Source organism: Meleagris gallopavo, chromosome 10, assembly GCF_905368555.1.
Source record: "Meleagris gallopavo chromosome 10, MGAL_WU_HG_1.1, whole genome shotgun sequence".
NCBI lineage: Eukaryota > Metazoa > Chordata > Aves > Galliformes > Phasianidae > Meleagris > Meleagris gallopavo.
Window position 1 is genome coordinate 18,022,472 of NC_139413.1, and position 19,167 is coordinate 18,041,638.

The 19,167-nt window shown below is 35.7% G+C and overlaps 1 protein-coding gene across 1 annotated transcript in view; it reads left to right on the plus strand.

Annotated features, from left to right (window-relative positions):
• ADGRL4 (adhesion G protein-coupled receptor L4) overlaps positions 1–19,167 on the plus strand; it is a 75,322-nt gene that overhangs the window by 45,428 nt on the left and 10,727 nt on the right. The window contains exons 4-13 of the mRNA XM_019618847.3: positions 45–200; positions 743–813; positions 3,098–3,271; positions 3,352–3,535; positions 5,681–5,797; positions 6,895–7,088; positions 8,308–8,478; positions 10,012–10,215; positions 11,253–11,473; positions 11,573–11,639. Coding sequence (XP_019474392.3) covers positions 45–200; positions 743–813; positions 3,098–3,271; positions 3,352–3,535; positions 5,681–5,797; positions 6,895–7,088; positions 8,308–8,478; positions 10,012–10,215; positions 11,253–11,473; positions 11,573–11,639 — 1,559 coding nt within the window. The remainder of the gene's footprint in view (positions 1–44; positions 201–742; positions 814–3,097; positions 3,272–3,351; positions 3,536–5,680; positions 5,798–6,894; positions 7,089–8,307; positions 8,479–10,011; positions 10,216–11,252; positions 11,474–11,572; positions 11,640–19,167) is intronic.

Consider the following 19,167-nt stretch of genomic DNA (forward strand, 5'->3'; position numbering starts at 1 on the left):
TGTAAATACTTAATAAAAAATTCAATTTCTCACAATATTTGCAGATGTAGATGAGTGCAGCAATGAAGGAACTGTTGCCTGTGGAGATCATGCAAAATGTGAAAACGTGGATGGAGGGTTTAACTGCTCCTGTAAGGAAGGTTATCAACCATCCACAGGAAAATTGCAGTTTAAGCCAAATGATGGCACTTCCTGCCAAGGTACATGATATTATAAAGGTTTATGTGTTATTATAGAGCTACATCTTCTGAGAAACCCACCAGTGCCTCTTTATCTTCAGTTAGATTAATCAGCAAGACATAAAAAAGAGGCAAGGCATTCACATCTACATTTCCTGAGAATAGAATCCTTTATAAATGTATTTTCACTAAACAATGTTGAAACCCAGTTGAAATAATGGATGTCTCCTTACAGTCATCAAATCTGTATTTCTCTGTATAAATTCAAGCTTTTTTTTAGCTTCTCCTGTGAGTGGAAGTCCCAAGGAAAAGGGCCAAACTCTCTTCCAAAGCAAAGCCAAAGCTCAGGGTCCAGCCCATTGCTGCTTTACTGTTGTGTGAGCAGCAGCTGTGGCCAAGGCCAAGTCTTGGAGGTTGGAGTTTGAGGCTGGGGTGCATGTGCATGGGTTCAGAATGCCGGTGGTTTGGGGAACTACTGAGACACGAGCTGTTACAATGTATATTGGATATCAACTGAACTGCAATACATAATTAGATTTGTGTTTGTATTTTTTAATTTACAGAAAAACCAGAGGCCAAGTGTGAGTTATTCAAAGACTGTGTAACAGAACATGTTAATAAAACTTTAGCAGAAGTAAGTAGCATTGGTTTATAGATTAATTTGCAAATCCTTTAATTGTTTCTGTCTGAAACTGTTACGTCAAGTAGAATTGTTCTTAAGGAGCTTTCAACAAATGCTTGAAGCATAGAATTGAACTTAAATGTGTTTACTGAAATCTTTTAAATAGTTTCAAATTATTTGAACTGAGCTATATGTTTAAATCGTGGTAATAACTTGCTGGGAATCTATGTGTTCTGTTTCCAGCAAAGTAAGTCAGGATGCATGAAAAATTGGGAAGTGTGGTAATCACTCAACTCTTTCTGCAATTTCTGATGATACACATTGCTATATGTGGTGATGTGCAATTATTTGCTTGTTCAGAGTGGAAGGCAGCAAGATAGCACACAAAAGTAATGTCAACAAGTGACAAAATAGAAAATGGAATTACAGAATCACAGAATTGTAGGGATTGGAAGAGACCTCTAGATATCAAGTCCAATCCCCCTGCAAAGCAGGCCTCCTACAGCAGGCTATACAGGTGGGTCTCTCCAGAGAAAGAGAATCCAAAACCTCCTTGGTCAGCCTGTTCCAGTGTTCCATCACCCTTAATGTGAAAAGGTTCCTTCACACACTGGTGCGGAACTTCCTATGCTCCGGTTTATGGCCGTTTCCTCCTGTCCTGTCCCCACAGACTGATGAAAAGAACTTGGCCATGTCCCTTTGACTCCCACACTTAAGATGTTTATGAACATTAATAAAATCACCTCTGAGTCTTCTTTTCTCAAGGCTGAACAATAGACACAGGTCGCTCAACCTTTCCTAGTAAGAGAGGTGCTCCAGGCCCCTTATCAGCTTTGTCTCTGCTGGACTCTCTCTAGGAGATCCCTATCTTTCTGGTACCAGAGAGCACAGAACTGGATACAGTGTTCCAGGCGAGGCCTGACCAGGATAGAGTAGAAGGGGAGGAGGATTACTTACTTTGACTTGCTGGCCACACTCCTTTTAATGCACCCCCAGGATCCCATTGACCTTCTTGGCCACCAGGGCACACTGCTAGCTCATTGCAGACCTTCATCCACAAAAGAGCTATAACATCCTGGTATGCTTGTATATTTGCTCCTCAAAACTTAATATGTAAAGTGGCACAGACTTTATAGAGTCAGACTTAGGACTCTAGAATTTTTTCAGCAGAAACCAAGGTTTCCTGATGCAATTAATAATGAATTAATTAGTGTACAACTATAATAATGTCTGATTTAAAAGGATAAATGAAACGTAAGCATGAATAAATTAAAACTAATGATATACATTTGCATTTTATTTTAAGCAATTTGACCAAGTTACCAGAATTAAATTAAAAGCTTTTATTTGACTGTTTTCTTAAAATGCTTTCTGTTTTAATCTGCAACATAGTATGCTACATTAACATGTTTCCAATGTTTACTTGCAAAGACATGGTGAATGCTAACACAAGGATGTTTCTGTAAGATTTTTTAAAAATATGTAGTTATACTAAAGTCAAAATAAAATAATATCTCTGTTTTATGTAAATAGCTGTACCAGATTTTAGCCTATTTTTTAGCTGTGTTCTTCTTCTGTTCAGAGGCAATCAAAGACAAAGCAAATTCCATAAAATCTACTCAACAGCAGAGAATACAGACCTTACTTTTTCTTGGATAGATAGCATCTCATTAGATTTCAGTATTGTAGAGTGTGAATTCTTTTCTTATTCAGCCATGACACTGCAATCTTAATGTACATCTCACCCTCTTAACATATTACTTTTTAAACTAACTGTGTTATGTAAGTAGGTTTTTGTAGCTCATAAATTCAGTTCCCATAAACTGCGTGTTTTATAATCTGCTTTTGGAAAAAAAGCATTGCAAAATGCTCAAACACTGCCCATTTGCTCCCACTTCTTCAGATAAATTTTAACAGAAAAGATTCTTCTTAGTTACCATATCAATTGACATTGAATTATTTGTGCACACTTACTAGTCCACTTTGGAGTATTATGCTAAATAAAACTGATCTGCAGTTGTAATTAAATAAATAAAAAAGGGTGTAGTGATAGGTGATTTTTTATTTTTTTTTTTTTACCATACTATCTTGTTAATGTTATACCAGTCATTAGCTATTTTTTTTCTTAGTTTTTCATTGCTTTATATGTTAAACTCTTGATTTAAATAGTGCCTCTTTTTATTCCCTTCTGTTCTTGTTAATTCACAGAAATCAGTTATTAGCATTGGGTTTATGTTCTCTCACAGAAATACGACTTTATTTCTCTCATTAATATGTGACTTCCTGTATTTTTCAGATTAGACGTTTGAAAACACCCCTGGAGATGCTGCAAGAAATTAATAGGAATACTCTGGGACCACTTTTGCCTGTAGATGTGATTTCATATGTTGAAGCATTATCTTATTCATCACTCAATACCATGCAGTACTCAGTTCCTGACAATGAAGCACTCCATAACACAACCATTAACGTGAGCAAATTGAGCCTTAAAGCTGTGCTTTTCTCTTTACAAGTAGTGTATGAGTCTTTAAAATATCCTTTTATTTACAGGTTTTGGTTAACACTGTGAACAATTTTTTACAAAAAGATAAAATCACCATCTGGGAAGAGCTTCCTATTGATAACCAAAGACAGAGCCTGACTAAGCTGCTGCATACTGCAGAACAAGCAACACTTCTCATGTCGCAAAACTTCAAAAAGACAATACAGCTAGATGCTAATGCAAGTGAAATAGGTAAGATATAGAAAATTAATCTAAGGTATACTTTAGATGTGAATTACACTGAGGAGTTTTTCAGCACAATTACAGAGATTAGAAATGGTGTTATGTGCAACACTCAGGTGTTAATTTGTATGAGTTTTACAACTAACACCCAACTTTTGGTGTAAGTATCATAATTTTCAAAGATTGAACATTTGAGCCCAGAAAAAACTTGAGAGGCTTTAGGAAGCTATCCTTTCAGATTCTTTTTCAATCTCTCATTATAGTCACACTTTTGTAGTGAATCTGGATTTATCTTATATGCACAAAAAATATCCTGTATATCTTATATTCATAGAAACAGTAGCAAAAGTTGAATTGGCTCTTTAAAACTTTGTGTCTCTTTTTGGTTCAGTGAAAGTAACGTAAATAAAATTGGAATAAAGGTTGGAAGTTAGATCTTGTGTGGCCTTAGTTTCAGAAAATTTCTATTTTAAGAAAAGTTTCAGAGTAGTAGTTCCGATTACTATTTTCCTCTCCAACCTTCTCCCTGCCTATTGACGTCTTCACACCAGCTCTTACCCATTTTTCTGTGATTAGGGGAGCTTTACTTTTATTACAGAATAAGAAGCAGACTAAGGCCTTCTGAAGATCTGTAATCAAGTGTTGTTGATTCCTTTGGCAATGGTCACTGATGTATTTTTGTTTTTTTGGAGTGTACCCAAACTGGATCTGATCAGATTTCTATTTTCTCACCTCTCTGAAACTAAATTAGCAAAAGTGATTTAAAAAAAAAAAAAAGGAAGGAAGGAAGGAAGGAAGGAAAGAAGGAAGGAAGGAAAGAAGGAAGGAAGGAAACAGGAAGACATTTGTTCTGTGAAATAAGCTCTGTAGAAAAAGATTTATAGATATGTTTTAGTTCAGAGCACCTCTGAGTGTTCAGCAGATCCATAATACTGCTGGGAGCTACTTGTAAAACCCCTCTTTATCCACCACTGATCTGGAGGTACAAGCTCTCTCATGACCATGGAGCTGAGTCCATGAAGATGGAGAGGAGAGAGGAATCGGTTGACACCAGTCAACCAAAGTGACAAAAAGAAGCTAATTAGAAGAATGGAAAGGAATATCTACGTTGAAATATGTTGATCATTTTCTGGCTTGCTTTAGTTCCAAAATAGGTAGTTCTGTGAGGTCTTTTCCATACTGGCTGCAAACACTGTAATTGTTTGCTATTGTTTCTCAGCATGAATATGTTTTCTATGAGGCTCATACATATCCCACACATGTATTTTGGGACCTACAACGTTACCTCTCTCTATCCATCACTTTTTATAGTGAAAGTTCCTGAACTGTATGCTTTTCAAAACTCCAGCAACAACAAAAAAATATTTCTTATGTCCTGATGAACATTTTCTGACAGCTGGTCTATTGAATAGCTCATATTATTTTTGTGTGCTGTGCTATAAGCAATGCAGATGGTCTAGCTTAGTGATACTCCTCCATCAGTCAAGTTTTAGATTTGTTTGTTTTTGTTTAGCTCTGATTTCTATAAAAGGCCTGACTGACTTTTTTTTTATTTCTATCCTGGGTGACGGAAACTCAGCACTATAATGAACTGAGTAAAGAGCTCAATGTCCTCTAATGCAGTTTCCATTCTGAGGGGTGATGCTTTTTGTTTTCTTCTTGACAAAACATATCATTATTTTATGTAATGTGCATTTGGTAGTATGGATAGATAACTATAAAATATATACATTTCAAAAATTGGCTTTTATCAAAACTTACTATTCAGTAGAGAATTTTATGTTTTGCTCTTTATAATTGTGATTTGTGGTTCCTTTCAGAAATGCATTTTTAATAAAGCAATAGCTCTTCCTAAAGTAACCTACATTATTCTTTCCAGTGCCTAATTTAATGCAAGGTAAATAAAAGACTATATTTCTCATGGAAAGAGTAAAAAGTATGAAAGCAAAATGTATGCATGGAAATAACAAAATCCAGAAGGCTAAGCAAACATGCTGTATTAATAGCATTTTTTTTTTAAATAATGGCGCAATGATATATTCTTGAAATTTACAGTAATTATAGAATTCAATAGCACATTTATTAATCCAACTGTAAATTATCTTAGGCCATAATGGATAATGTGATTTTTACAGTATTTTTCTTCTTTTGCAGCACTCAAGGTTTTTGCTTTTGATTCTCACCACATGAAACACATTCACCCACATGTGTACACAGAAGGAGATTACATAAAGATCTCCCCAAAGAAGAAGGAGGAATATCAACCCAATGGTAGGAGACAACAATTAAAGAGAAGCGGTGTTAATAAACTCTGTGAATAAACTGTTCCACTAGTAAACAACCAGGTGTGCAGTATACTAAGACTTAGCAGCAGTCTTGTTAACTACAGAGTCAAGGCATTTTTATCACCATCTCACCTACCCCCTTCTTGTCTCAACACTGATTTTTCTACCATTATTTCCACAATGACTATCTCACAGGGAGGACCAGTAAGTTTTAACACCGATTACTGATACCAGAGACCTGAATTTTATCCCTTTCTAAGCCATAGATCTGCTCTCTAACTTTGGATCAGCCCCCTGCTCTGTGTCACTCCAAAAGTTAGTGCCTCTTTTCTATTTAGAGAGCAACTCATTAATGCAAGAACGCATGCTCCCCAGGACCAAAACTAACAAGGTCCTGAATTAGACTTTGGACCTCACAGTGCTATAGAAATGTCTTATAACTAGCAATAGTCCAGTACTAAAATTAAATGAATGTGGTTAAAAAGCTCCAGAATTAATGCACCTAAACCAATAAACACACCAAAAAATGCTTTTAAGTCTTAATCTTCCAGCTAATCTGAGACCCACTACCTATCAGCATCCAAAAGTGTGGTTTATTGTGGTACAGGGAAGAAAAGCATGACTTCTGATCAGCACTACATCCCAAAATACCTTTGGATTCTTTTTCCCACTGCACCTTCCCCCCTTGTCTCCACTGTAATGGAACTCAAAGCAAGCTACATGCTTCAGAGAGGACCAGGTCTGAGATGTTTTGGTTTATGAGACCTGATAACACATGTGAAGCCAATTGCGGAACAGCAGCATGCATATATTAGTCTAGAAAAAATAGGTATGCGTGCATCTAATTAGAATTTCCAAAGTGAACACATTTTTAATTCTAATGGTGGTTACATTGTTTTAAATAAAGCTATATTTCATTGTCTCTAAAACATTTTTATAAGTATGCCACAAAGATTCCATCTGTTTTGCATATTTATGCAATAACAGTAATTATGTCTATTGTTTATTGTTTCCTTAATGTCTTCAATTTTGTTCTTCTATAAAAAACCTCAAACTACTAAATATGGTCTGTTTGATTGATAGGCACTGTTGCAGTTGTCTTTCTGCGGTATAGCAATATTGGTTCTTTGCTTTCATCGCCTAAAAACCGCTCCTCGAAAGATAGTTCTGAGCAGAGACAGACAGTAAGCTCATCAGTTATAGCTGTTGCAATTAGCTCAAATCCACCTACGCTGTATGAGCTCGAGAAAATAACATTTACATTAAAGTACAGCAAGGTAAGATATTTTTTTTTTTATGTTATCAACTTCAAAACAAAACAGTAGCTAATTATTGTGTGTGATGTAACCGTATGTGCTGTGTATGATATATTCAGACATAATTCTGTTGTTTGCTACTGTGAGTTTACTTGTATCAGAGAAATAAATAATGATCTCAAATGTAGCATCTTCAGTGCTGAATATGATACTGCTAGAAAGTTCTACTAGACTAATGTAAGGGCAGCAACGCCATCTTTGTTTGGCTGTAGTATGAATAAAATGCAGTTGTCAGAAGCAATATTACTGCTTCCTGATTGTTCTATATTTAGGTTTTTATTTTTTCTTGAAAGTTTATCAGACATATATATATACTGCGAAAAAGAAGAAATTAAAGCAAAAATTTAACAGGTAATAGAAGAACCTATAGCATAGCACCTTTGCTATTTGTGAAATCTGAATATATCATTCTATAATTGGGATCTTTACTTTTACATAGATTTTGCTGGCTTCACTTGTGTGTGAAGAATCATCTTACATATCGCAAGGAAACAAGAAAATGACTCTGTGCAGGGAGGTGGGAGAAGGGTGAGGTGTTAACCTTGATTATGTAGGTTTTTAATTTGTTACTTGCCTTGTAAAATTTGAGATAGAGATCAGCTTTCTATAAATTTGCATATATTTATACACTATCTAGTACACTGGAGAGCTGATCTTTGACTAATGTTTGTATGCACTATCCGTAATAAGTAATATTAATGGTCTTATTCATTGCTGTAATCACACCTGATATACCAAGTGTGATATGACCCTGGCTTTCTCTCAGGCTGCTCTGTAAAATGCATAGAATAAGCTTCAGGTTTAGAGCTGCTTATTTGAAATGGACTACAAGCAATGTGACTGTAACCTTGGGGTTTAGTCCATGTTCAGCAGGTGCAGGGGCATATATAACAGTGTTTCCAGTAGGTAAAAATTTTAATACGTTGGTAAGCGCCAAATGGGTTCAGTAATCTGATTAGCCTGCATGTTTGGTGAAGTGCTAACTGTGAATAAAGCACTTCCATTCCAAGCCACATTTTAATTGTTTGGAACAGGCCTTACCAATGTGCTTTTTTGTTTCCCAGCCTTCCAATGGAAACATGGAATTTTTAATGAATTGCAGTGGGTAATGCAAGAGAGGTCTCTTGATGGGAAATATCCTGCCTTTTGCCATCAGTAAAACATCTTGTTTCTGTTCCAGACTGCAGATAAAGATATTAAATGTGCGTTTTGGAACTACTCAGCTGACACAATGAATGGCAACTGGGCTACAGAAGGCTGTGAGCTGACACATTCCAATTCCACTCATATCTCATGCAAATGCAATCATCTGACTCATTTTGCTGTTTTGATGTCCTCAGGTGGCTCTGTTGTAAGTGCCCTTTTAATTTATTGTTTTAATCAATACTTTATTTCATCTTCATTTGTTATATTTTTATTGCAGTGCAATTTATGTACTTTTTTGCCTTTAGGTTGTTACCTTATTATTCAGCAAACACACAATTTATTGTGCACTGGGCAAACAAAATTCTTCCCCTATGTGTTTGAATTTCTGTGTGTCCTTTCTGCAGTATTGCAGAGCAGTGATGCAGCAAAGGATCTTGTTCCCAATACATAGTCTGTTGTGCTTATTTTTGGTGCATTGCTTTTAATTTTAAATCACATTTTAAGACTGCCATGGGATTTAACTGGCCTTCATTAGTGGTCAGTAACCATACGGCCCACAGTTTCTCTTGAGCAAAGCTTTGCCACCCATTTGTCTAACTTTGGCATCTAAAAATCTCCTTTAAAGGCTCTTCTGAGAGTTTGTAACAGCATTATCAGAAGAGCATCATCAACAGTAAAAGGAAGGAAGTTTATGACCATCAAACATAGATGCTCACAACTACAACAAAATTGTGAGAACGACCACTCAATTTCTATCATTCTTACATTAAGAAGCCCCATAGATTTCCAGAGTCCACATGGGAATCTGCAGCAGCTTGTGTCCTGTCTCAGAAAGCAGCTTTATACGGTATCAGAACTGACAGCAAGCAGAATATTAGCATGAATATATTGTATTGAGATAGTACTCTCACACTGTGAATTTCATGCTGATAGAGGCTGTTTCCTGCTTGCTAAATAGCATCCTAAGCCTTCAGTTCACATTTAAGACCTCTGCCGGTACTTATATGGTTATTTGGAAAAGGAAGAATGGGAGGAGGATAATCTTTGGTCCTTTATTTAGCGAAAAAAAAACTTCAATACATTTTCTGGTTAGCTGAATGCTATCCTTATGCTGATGCGCAGTCAGGTATTTCAGAGATTCTTTGTGTGAATACCAAGCAGCAAACATAACCATGTTCCTATACAAAAATATTCACAACCAATATTAAAATACCCTGTGTTTCTTTAGAGAACATTCCTGTTAGATATCTGGAATAGCATTTGTTTGAAATGATTGCTATTTCAGAGTCTTGTTTTGATCATGTTGTAAATTCGGTAAGACGCTTATTCAATTTTGCTTATCGAAGTCACTGCTGTGATAAGTCCTTTTATATTAGAAAATGTTCATGTCATATTAATATATGTTCTACTGCTAGTGTGTTTGTCATTCACTAAAATGATATGATTTTTAAATCATATTACGAGATACTGATGTTAATAAAGTTTTGCTAAGAAATACCAGAAAATATACAGTTCGTTACTAATTTCCTTTACAGTTATATCTGCCTCCCCCCACAAAAAAAAAACATAATGCTTTTAAGATTATGCAAAGTTTGCATTTGCACTGTAACTGCAAACATTTTTGATTAATATTTTGTTCAAAATATTCAAAAAGAAAAAAACTGTATTATAGAATACATTTTTTCTTGAGAACATACAAAGCTATTCTTTTTAATATTATATTATAATTTTCCCCCAGGGTGTTACAAATTATAACATTCTTACAAGAATCACTCAGCTAGGAATAATTATTTCGTTGATTTGCCTCTCCATGTGCATTTTTACATTCTGGTTCTTCAGTGAAATTCAAAGCACTAGAACGACAATTCACAAAAACCTCTGCTGCAGCCTTTTCCTGGCAGAACTTATTTTCCTGATTGGAATTAATATGAACAATAATAAGGTGAGTAGTTTTCACTTGTGTCTTGAGTTTATGTTGTAAAGCAAATATACAGTATGAGATACCATCATCCCTTACTTCCAATATTTTGTACTATATTTACCAGTATATAGTAGCCTAGTGATACTGACTTCTTGGTCAAGTAACAGGAACTATAAGATGATCACCTGTACTTGCTGTTATCTATAGAGATAGAGCTGTCATCTGAGATGATGCAAGTTGAATTTGGTCCACGAGTTACCTTTAAACTTTCTCACTTTAACTAAATGTGGTCTAAGTGTGGTTGACATTTTCACATCTGTTTGAATGCTGTTTAAAGCAACGTTGGTGGCTCTCTGTGATGACAATTTTTCCTAAAAGCCAGGTCAGAGCTGCGGTCCCATGGTAGCATTTAAGACATTGCACTGTTGGTTGGAGGGCCTTTGCTGTCTAAATGTGAAGTCTTGACTAATCTGTCACTTTTCATACAAGTAGGACTGTTGGTTCTTGCATCTCAGAATATTTTTAGGAAATTAAATCATGCATAAATTATCAAAAAAGCTATATCGTAAATTGCTGAATAGGATTTAAAATTACCTGAAAAAAACATGAACTGCAATCCCTAAGGCTGCACTATTATAGTGATTGTGGAATATCACCTTAGGAACATTTCATTGTAAAAAGTTCCTTTAGAAATAATTGCTCATAAAGCTTATTTGCGTATCAAATCATAAAAATAGGCTTTGTCTAAATCAGCAAATTATGTAACCATGATTCTCAGGTGTAGAAATGGGATGAAACATGTCAATTTGTTAATGCAGTTTTTCTGTAAAGACATGCATTGATTTTAAGTTGAATGTCATCTTTTTATTTTAGCAGTTGTTATAGAAAACACTAATGAACAAGTGTGCTTGTAGGTACAGGCCAAGATCTTATCAATCAGCCTTACATATGTGCTGCTCTGCTGCTTGAATATTGCTAGGTTGCTGTGCATGTGCTGCAATATTAAGAGACATATTAATAGAATTGTGACTCTTGCTTTTCTCTGGTTGAATTTCTAGCTCATCTGTTCAATTACTGCTGGATTACTCCATTATTTCCTTCTAGCTGCATTTGCATGGATGTGTATTGAAGGCATTCACCTCTACCTTATAGTTGTGGGAGTCATCTATAACAAGGGTTTCTTGCACAAGAATTTCTATGTCTTTGGCTATGTAAGTCCAGCTGTGGTAGTTGGCATCTCTGCTGCACTCGGATACAAGTACTACGGCACCACAGAAGTGTAAGTTGCTGTTTTTGGGTTCAAATGAACGTACGTGAGAATGCAATAGTCACAATAGCCTCGCACAATTCAAGATGTTTTGTGCTGTTTACTTTTCAGATGTTGGCTCAGCACAAAGAATAACTTTATATGGAGTTTTATAGGACCAGCATGCCTAATAATTCTTGTAAGTATAATTTTCATTTTTATTGTAGTACATAAAACTGATAATAAAAGGTGTTTAATAATCACCCACCCATTGCCAGCATAGCTGTGAGTGCTAATTATAGGGCAGAATTGGCTAATTTAGATCCTTTTATAGTGTCTCTAAATTATTTATATGCTGTACATCTAAATAGCCTGAAAAATGAATGTTGGACAGAAAAAAAAAGCTCACTATAAGATCAGAGATTCTTTATTTCTCACTCTCTTTCTTCCTTTCAACCCAATGGCTTGAGAAAAGCATTTCTAGTTTGTAAGAAGTAGTATCTTTGTATGTCATTGGCATCTCAGCATGGCTCGGCAGGAGGTGTACACATACACCATCCTCGCAGACAGATAATCTGGTTTTTCAAATGTTGTGTGACTTAATCTCTTATCAGTGATCGGTCATCTTTGTAAGATTAGACTGTCATCTTTATGGTTTTATCACTCTCATGTACCCTGTCATCATCAAAGCTATTTTAAACTAAATTGCGACGTCAGAGAAAAGAACCCGCTATTTCACATGGGCAGACAAGTCAAGTATTGATAGCCCTATTTCAGCTGTGAAGAGGGCCTTTTTAATTCTTATTGGAAGTGGTTTCAAACCTGCAAATTTGGCAGGTATTATATGTTCCATTCTGAATCAAAACATTTTTGGTGCCTCAAGAGCATTTCTAAGTGCTGTAAAGTTTAACAAGCCATTCCAACTGTAATGGGGCATTATTGTATATGACCGGGTAGACAGTGATCGGGCAATAGCTGGAGCTAACAGAAAGAGAAGGTACAGTGGTAAGGCCTTGAGACATCTATGGTCATGTCAGTAATATTCCTTCCTTGCTATTTAAGCTGATGGTGATAAATGTGAGGATATGTAAAAGGAAGTGGCAGGGCCTAACACACACAAGATTATAGTTAAAACAATTTTATTTCAATGCATTAGCCATTTCAAAGCTGAATAAAGTGTTAAATATAACTCTGGCTGAGTTCCATCTCAAGTTCCTGTTGTAGACTGGGCAGGCTGGGAAAAATGTGTCAGATACAACCCCAGGTAACGCTCCCCACCACACCCGATGAGCATGGAGAGGCATGGTGCCACAGCTCCCTCTGTTCCACAACCCTGACTTCAGATGATATTGACAGGTTAATGCAGTAAAAGAAAATCATGGGGTAAAAGATCACTTTACTGGAAATTCTTACAGTTCTTAGGTTTGAGTTGGCAACTTCCTTTGTCCTCTTTGGACCTTTTCTCTTTCTTCCAGGAAGTCAGCTTGCAGCACTGAGATTTTTTCTTGCTGCTTTCCCTCCTATACTCACCTGCCTTCAGGTGAAGATTTATGGGCAGTAAAATATGACTGTGCTGTCAGTTTAGGAAAGGTATGTTATCAAAATATACAAAACAGAACAAATGTATGCATCTACAACTTTGTTTTCATCTCCAGCTGACCTGTGCCTGATGCAAGACATTAGGCACACGGCACAGAGACAGCAGATCAGTGGTGCTTTCAATATGAGCCGGCCGCAGAGGCACATCCTGAAAGCTGGGTTTTTGCCTTTGCTTGAGCTCTCCGCATCTTGCAGCAGGCAACATCATCCATGAAATAAAAGACAAATGGGAGGTGATAAAGTTGACCCTCTCCATGAAGAATATGGGAAACCCTGTGCAAAAAGGCATTAACTTAAGGAGATGAAGTGGGTGTTAAATGTGTGTTTCATAGGTCACATGCTTACTGCATTACCTCTGTTTCCATTGCCCATTCTCTCCTGAGTGCACTGCATGGGCACTGTGACAAAGTCTAAACACTTCCCAAGGTAGCAGCAATCAGGAAGTTCTTATAATTAAAGATGCCTATCTCTTTTCAAGATATCCACTTTCTCCTTCGCTAATTAAAGCAAAATGAAAAAAAAAAAAAAATTAATATAGTTCTTAGTTCTGGAATAACCAGATAGACCACCATAAGTCTTATATATAGAAAGCTACAAACTCTAGCAGCTTCAAGCACTCCTTTAATTCTGAGATTCATCTACTAATGAAATGATTCTGTGGATTTTCCAAGGTAGCTTGGAGAGTTTCAATACAGAAACTCTGGAGATCCGCTCATCGCAAATCTGATTCTTGCACAAAAAAATAAATCTTATTGTCAGCACAAAAGCCCACACACTCAAATGGTGCATTCTGTTTCTGTGAATTCTGTGAACCTCAGGAAATTTGTGGTTTGAATTATACTGTAATATACCTTTGAGACAGCATGTAAATGATGAAGAATAGAACTAATTCTGTACCAGTGGGTTTTCTGTCTCTAGGCACATTGTTTCAAATGCATCCTTTGGCTTTAAATCTGCAGTAATAATACAGAAGCATAAGGAGCTCAAGTGTTTATCAGAAGTATAAACTAAGTTCTCCTCTTATTGCCTAAGCAGTAGCACTACTTCTGAAGGTGTTTTCTTATTAATATTATGATTCTATTAGAATTCTTAAGTGTAAAGCAATTGCCTTATTGATCCCACCTAAAAATTATTATTATTATTATTATTAGATTGGTGACTGTACATGAAAAAGAGTGGGTCAGAAGCTGTTTAGATGGAGTTAGCAAAGAAAGGGCATTTTAAACCTTTGTAAAGCAAGCTGCAAGCTAAAGATAATTTCCACAACTTATTTCTTTCTCCTAATACTTGTAATCTTTAGAACCACAACCATTTTAGCTAAAACTATGCAGATTAGATCAAAGCATACAAGTGTGGAGAAATTATTTATAACAAGTATTTAAACTTTTTAATAGAAAAGTGAATTTATCACAAGCTTTAAGGGACAAACACTCCCACAAACTACAATCCGTGCCTGATTGAGGAACTTACATTACAAATATAAGTTCCAGAGATAAAAGGTAGGAAAATGAAAAAAAGAAAATCCTTAGAACATTTTCTTTTCTTTTGTAATGCATTCTTACAATAACAATCTCCCTGTAATAGAAGCATATAGAATGGAAATAACCATTTTTTTGCAGGTAATGCAGCTGCCATTTTAATGATTGTGTAATGTTAGCCAAGAACTGATTCCTTGCTGTTGTACAGGGCTTTCTACAGGGCTTTTCCCACCTCTAACTTGACAGCATACTCTGTCTTGAGTGGAAGCAGACCCATGTAAGGGCTTTCTTCCACATCACTGACACTTGTGAGAACTTCATCTTTCAAACACCACAAACATAAGTTATATTCCTCCACTTATACCTACTGTGAGGAACATCAATAGAGTAGATGTCCAGCTGGTCATAGAAATTAGGCTGCTTGGTAGTGGTATGAAAAGACCATTCATGCTGTACTTACCAAAAGTCTACGAGCCATTAAAAGCAAAATTTCAAAGTGAATCATGGCAACTATGAGTGTAGCTGCAGAGGACCCTTTTAATATGCCCCTCTAAAACAACCTTCTCCCATTAAATCTGTTTAGTTGAACCTTGTGCAGCATGTTTATGGGGACATGTGCTAATATAATTTGCAACTTTGCAGTATGGGCAGAGATGTTCAGGCTTGTCTGTTCCACCCATTGTTACTGCCACAATAAATTGGCATACTTCTGTGAGGTACCAGGACTCAGAAGTGTGATGTAACATTAAGAAGTGTAATTTGCCATTTAACAGTATAAATCTATCAGTATTACTGTTGAGACTATTTCTGTAATGACAAAATACAGACTTGCTTTTCAAGATTGGAAAATTTCCAAAATTACACACCATCCAAATAATCTTGCCTGTGGCTTCTGTCCAAACATCCTAGCACATGGTGCAGTGAAGGGGTAACTCATGTATGCTTCTCATTGTTTTACGATGCTAATGTATGTTTTCAGGGGCCTTGAAGGTGTCTGGCTCAGCTTCAAGCTCCCATTTCTTGAAACAATTGGTAATCGTAGCGTTTGCAACTACAGAAATGAATTATAAATGGACTCTGCAATTTGAAGAGCATTCTTGTTGACTTGGAACATGCAAACCAAGAATAGTTCTTGGGAGAAGTGTCTTCAGAAAAGCCAGATTCTTTTTATTAAGCATTTCTGTATACAATAAGTGCAATGAATAATCAACTTTCAAGCAAAAATATTCTAAGAATTGCAGTGATTAATTAACCATACCATTTTGAACTTCTCATGTATAAATGAATGGGTAAATGAATAAAATCTACAGATTGCAGTTACAAAATACAAAAATAGTGACATGTGAGTGATGAAAGCAGGCTAACAGTAGAGTAATGCTTTTCATTAAGGAACTGCCTGCATATTCATTAGGGCTAGTCAATTACTTAAAAAATATATTCACCAGATAATTTATTTGATGAATTTTACTATTATTTGTCAAATAATTTATTCAACAAAAAAGGTAAAATTAATGGAATAGTGCATTCATCAAATTTTATTGGACAGCTCTAATGCTTATTCAGTTCTGTACAGTTAGGTTGATTCAGGATTCATGATACTACTGCAATCAGTGCAGAAAAATTTCCTGGCAAATCCATTACTCTGTTTTTTTCTCAAATATTCACAAACTTCATGTATTTAATACTCTAATCTAGACCATTCAAACTGAACATCTTTCATGTAGAGAAGTAAATATTCAAGGGGAAAAGTTTTACATTTTCCCAGACTACAATATTGAGCATGACCTGACAGTCCATTGTTCCCATTAAAACAAAAAAAAAAACCAATCACTTCACACTAATGTAATTAGGTACACTGTCTCCTTGGGCTTCTTCACATTATTATTCCCATTTTCAATGAAGAAGGTTGTACTCATTACTCTTGATATATTTTCATATTCTGCGGAGTATTATTGAAAAAGTTGTTTGACCTCTGGCCTGCATCATAACAAATCATACCCAGCATCTCCACGTTTTACTGAATATTTATGCTTTCAAAAATTCTATATAGGTTTTCTTTTGTTTTTCTAGGGGTTATTTGAGACAAATACTTCATTATGTTTGTTAGCTAGATGAGGAAAGTATGCTCTGTACTGTTTAGTGTAGACTTTTCAGAAAATAGCCATGTAAAACATTTTTTATATCTACTCTTGTTCCTCAGTCTGCCTTTTTAGTGGAAATAAATTTCCTACTGGGACTAGCAATGGCTTTATTATTCTTTATGAAAAAAATAATAGTCCCTTTTCATTAGTCCCTCTGTGGCTTCAGTTAATGTGTCTCCATTGCATTTCTTATGCCATTGTGGATAAAGTGGAAATAATTAATTACACAGTGGCATTAGAGACTGAGTTTGCAACTTTTCTTGAAACAGATTATTTCAAACTGCAGCATTGTTCAGCAACCAGCAATACCTGCTGTGCTAAATAATCACTGAGCCTGAAAGTACTGGCCCTGTTCTGTGGATAGGTGAACCTTAATCTTCAAGCCATAGCTTCTATATTGCCATACCAACAGATAAAATTTCCCAGCAAGGCCAGGATCTTCTAGGGAAAGATGTTTCTTTCTTACTTGCCTTTGTCCTACAAAGCTATCATCAAAGTCCATGTTCTGAAGCCCCGTGAAATACCCAAAGAAAGGGGGCCATGGCCATTTAGTCTACAAAATTAACATTATTTTCTCTTATGTCATTACACAGAAACAAATCCATTCTGCTATTCTAATGTATCCATGTATCCAGCTTCTGTGCTTTCAGTGATTATGCTGCCTTGATATAAGCACAATTACATCAACATACCCTAAACTGATCATTGATTGGACTCAAAAGGTTTGCTTTAGAAAGTTAACGCAGGCTGATGGTATCTTCTGTACTTTCTTAATATTTACATACTGACTATATATACTTTGCATATTTTGTCACTCAAAGTGCATTTTCTTTCACTCTCCTACTGCCCTTTGATTCATCAGTTGCAGACATATAGAAAAATAAATTCATATTCACAGTAGCAATTGCACATGACTCTTCTCCTCGGATGAGATGTGGTCATTGAAGGAGCTTTTTATGGCTTTGAGTATGACCATAATTTTGTGACTACATCCATACACAACAGAATCATATTTGCTTCTAAAGGCAAAAGGACAAATCCTTTACAGGGTCTGGTTGGATGCGGAAGGTACCAGATGGCTTTCTGCTTACTATTTTTACTTCCAAAGTGGCAAATGTGTTCAGACTCAATGTCTTGGCCATAATCTTGATGCTGCTTCCATCCTGGTAGTTTTTCCATTCACTGAAGTTATTAGTGCTAAAATATAATATACAACTATTTCACAACCTATTTACCAGTGGAAAAATATTTCTCTGGTGCATAGGGCTCCATGTACAGCATAAGACAGGTTTACATTTATGGAGGAAAACCACAAGAGAGGACTAAGTAAGTCTGAATCTTTGATGTACCTGGAATGAATGCATCAAACAGCCTGATTTATGTCATTAACAGCTTCCGAGAAAAAATCCATCTTTTCAGAACTTCTTGGAAAAGGAGAAAGTGTACCTAATAATTAATTTTACTGAGACCCTTATCCCGCTAGTTGGTCTAGGGTTTATGGCTAAGGTCAGCCATGGTTCTGTGTTGGCTCATCCCTCCTGCCCTGTGCTGCAGAACAGAGACTAAATAAAAATACTTAGGCCAGTATGTATTTAGCTTTTCAATCCAATAAGAAATAACATTGAACCCAGAAGAATATGAGAAGCTGTTTAATCTGATAAAAAATATAAATCTCCCTTCTATTTCTTATTTATTTATTTACAGCTTCCTGTAACTGTTCTAAAAGCATAAAGAAAACTACTTAGTTATTAAATCGAGTCTAAATCTACAGCTGGAGGTATGCAAAAGAACAACTCTGAAATATTCATGTATTCATATATAAAGAGCAAGTCTATGTGAAAATTATGTATTTCCTGAAACAAGGTCTGAAATGAACTAATTTAGCTGTGTTTTCACTTTTAAACAAGTGAAAATATTAAAATCTTAGAATCATAAAATTCTAATCCCTCACTGTTGAAAATATTTCCCCAAAATACAGCTTAGAGTGCTTTTTTTAATGCTTTTGTTATATTTTCTATTTCTAAATAAGACTGCTGTTGTATACCTAAAGCATTCAAGGAGGTATATTAACAGGAGACATGATAATGAGATAAATCAGTCAGTAGACAAATCCAGACTGTTTGACTGCCAGCTTGTGTCCAATTTTATGCAATTAATATGGCATATATTTTCATTTTGAAGCTTAAACTGTTGTATCATTAATAGCTTAATTTTGTTCTCCTCTGTCTGAAATAACGATGACCTATTGAATATTGTCATTTTACCCAGACATTAGGCAGACAGACAGACAGAAATATATTGCTCTCTCTGGCAGAATTCAGACCATCACAAGCTCATTAATTCAAACACTCATAATGAGGGTCATTGTAAAGACTGATACAGATACAGCTGCTCTGAACTTCAGACATTTTTTGAAAGAGCCAAATTCAATATGATATATGTAAAAAATTCAAGTATATGCCTAAGAGAGCAGCAGGAGAAATTTTCTCATTCTTTTTTGTGAGATCTG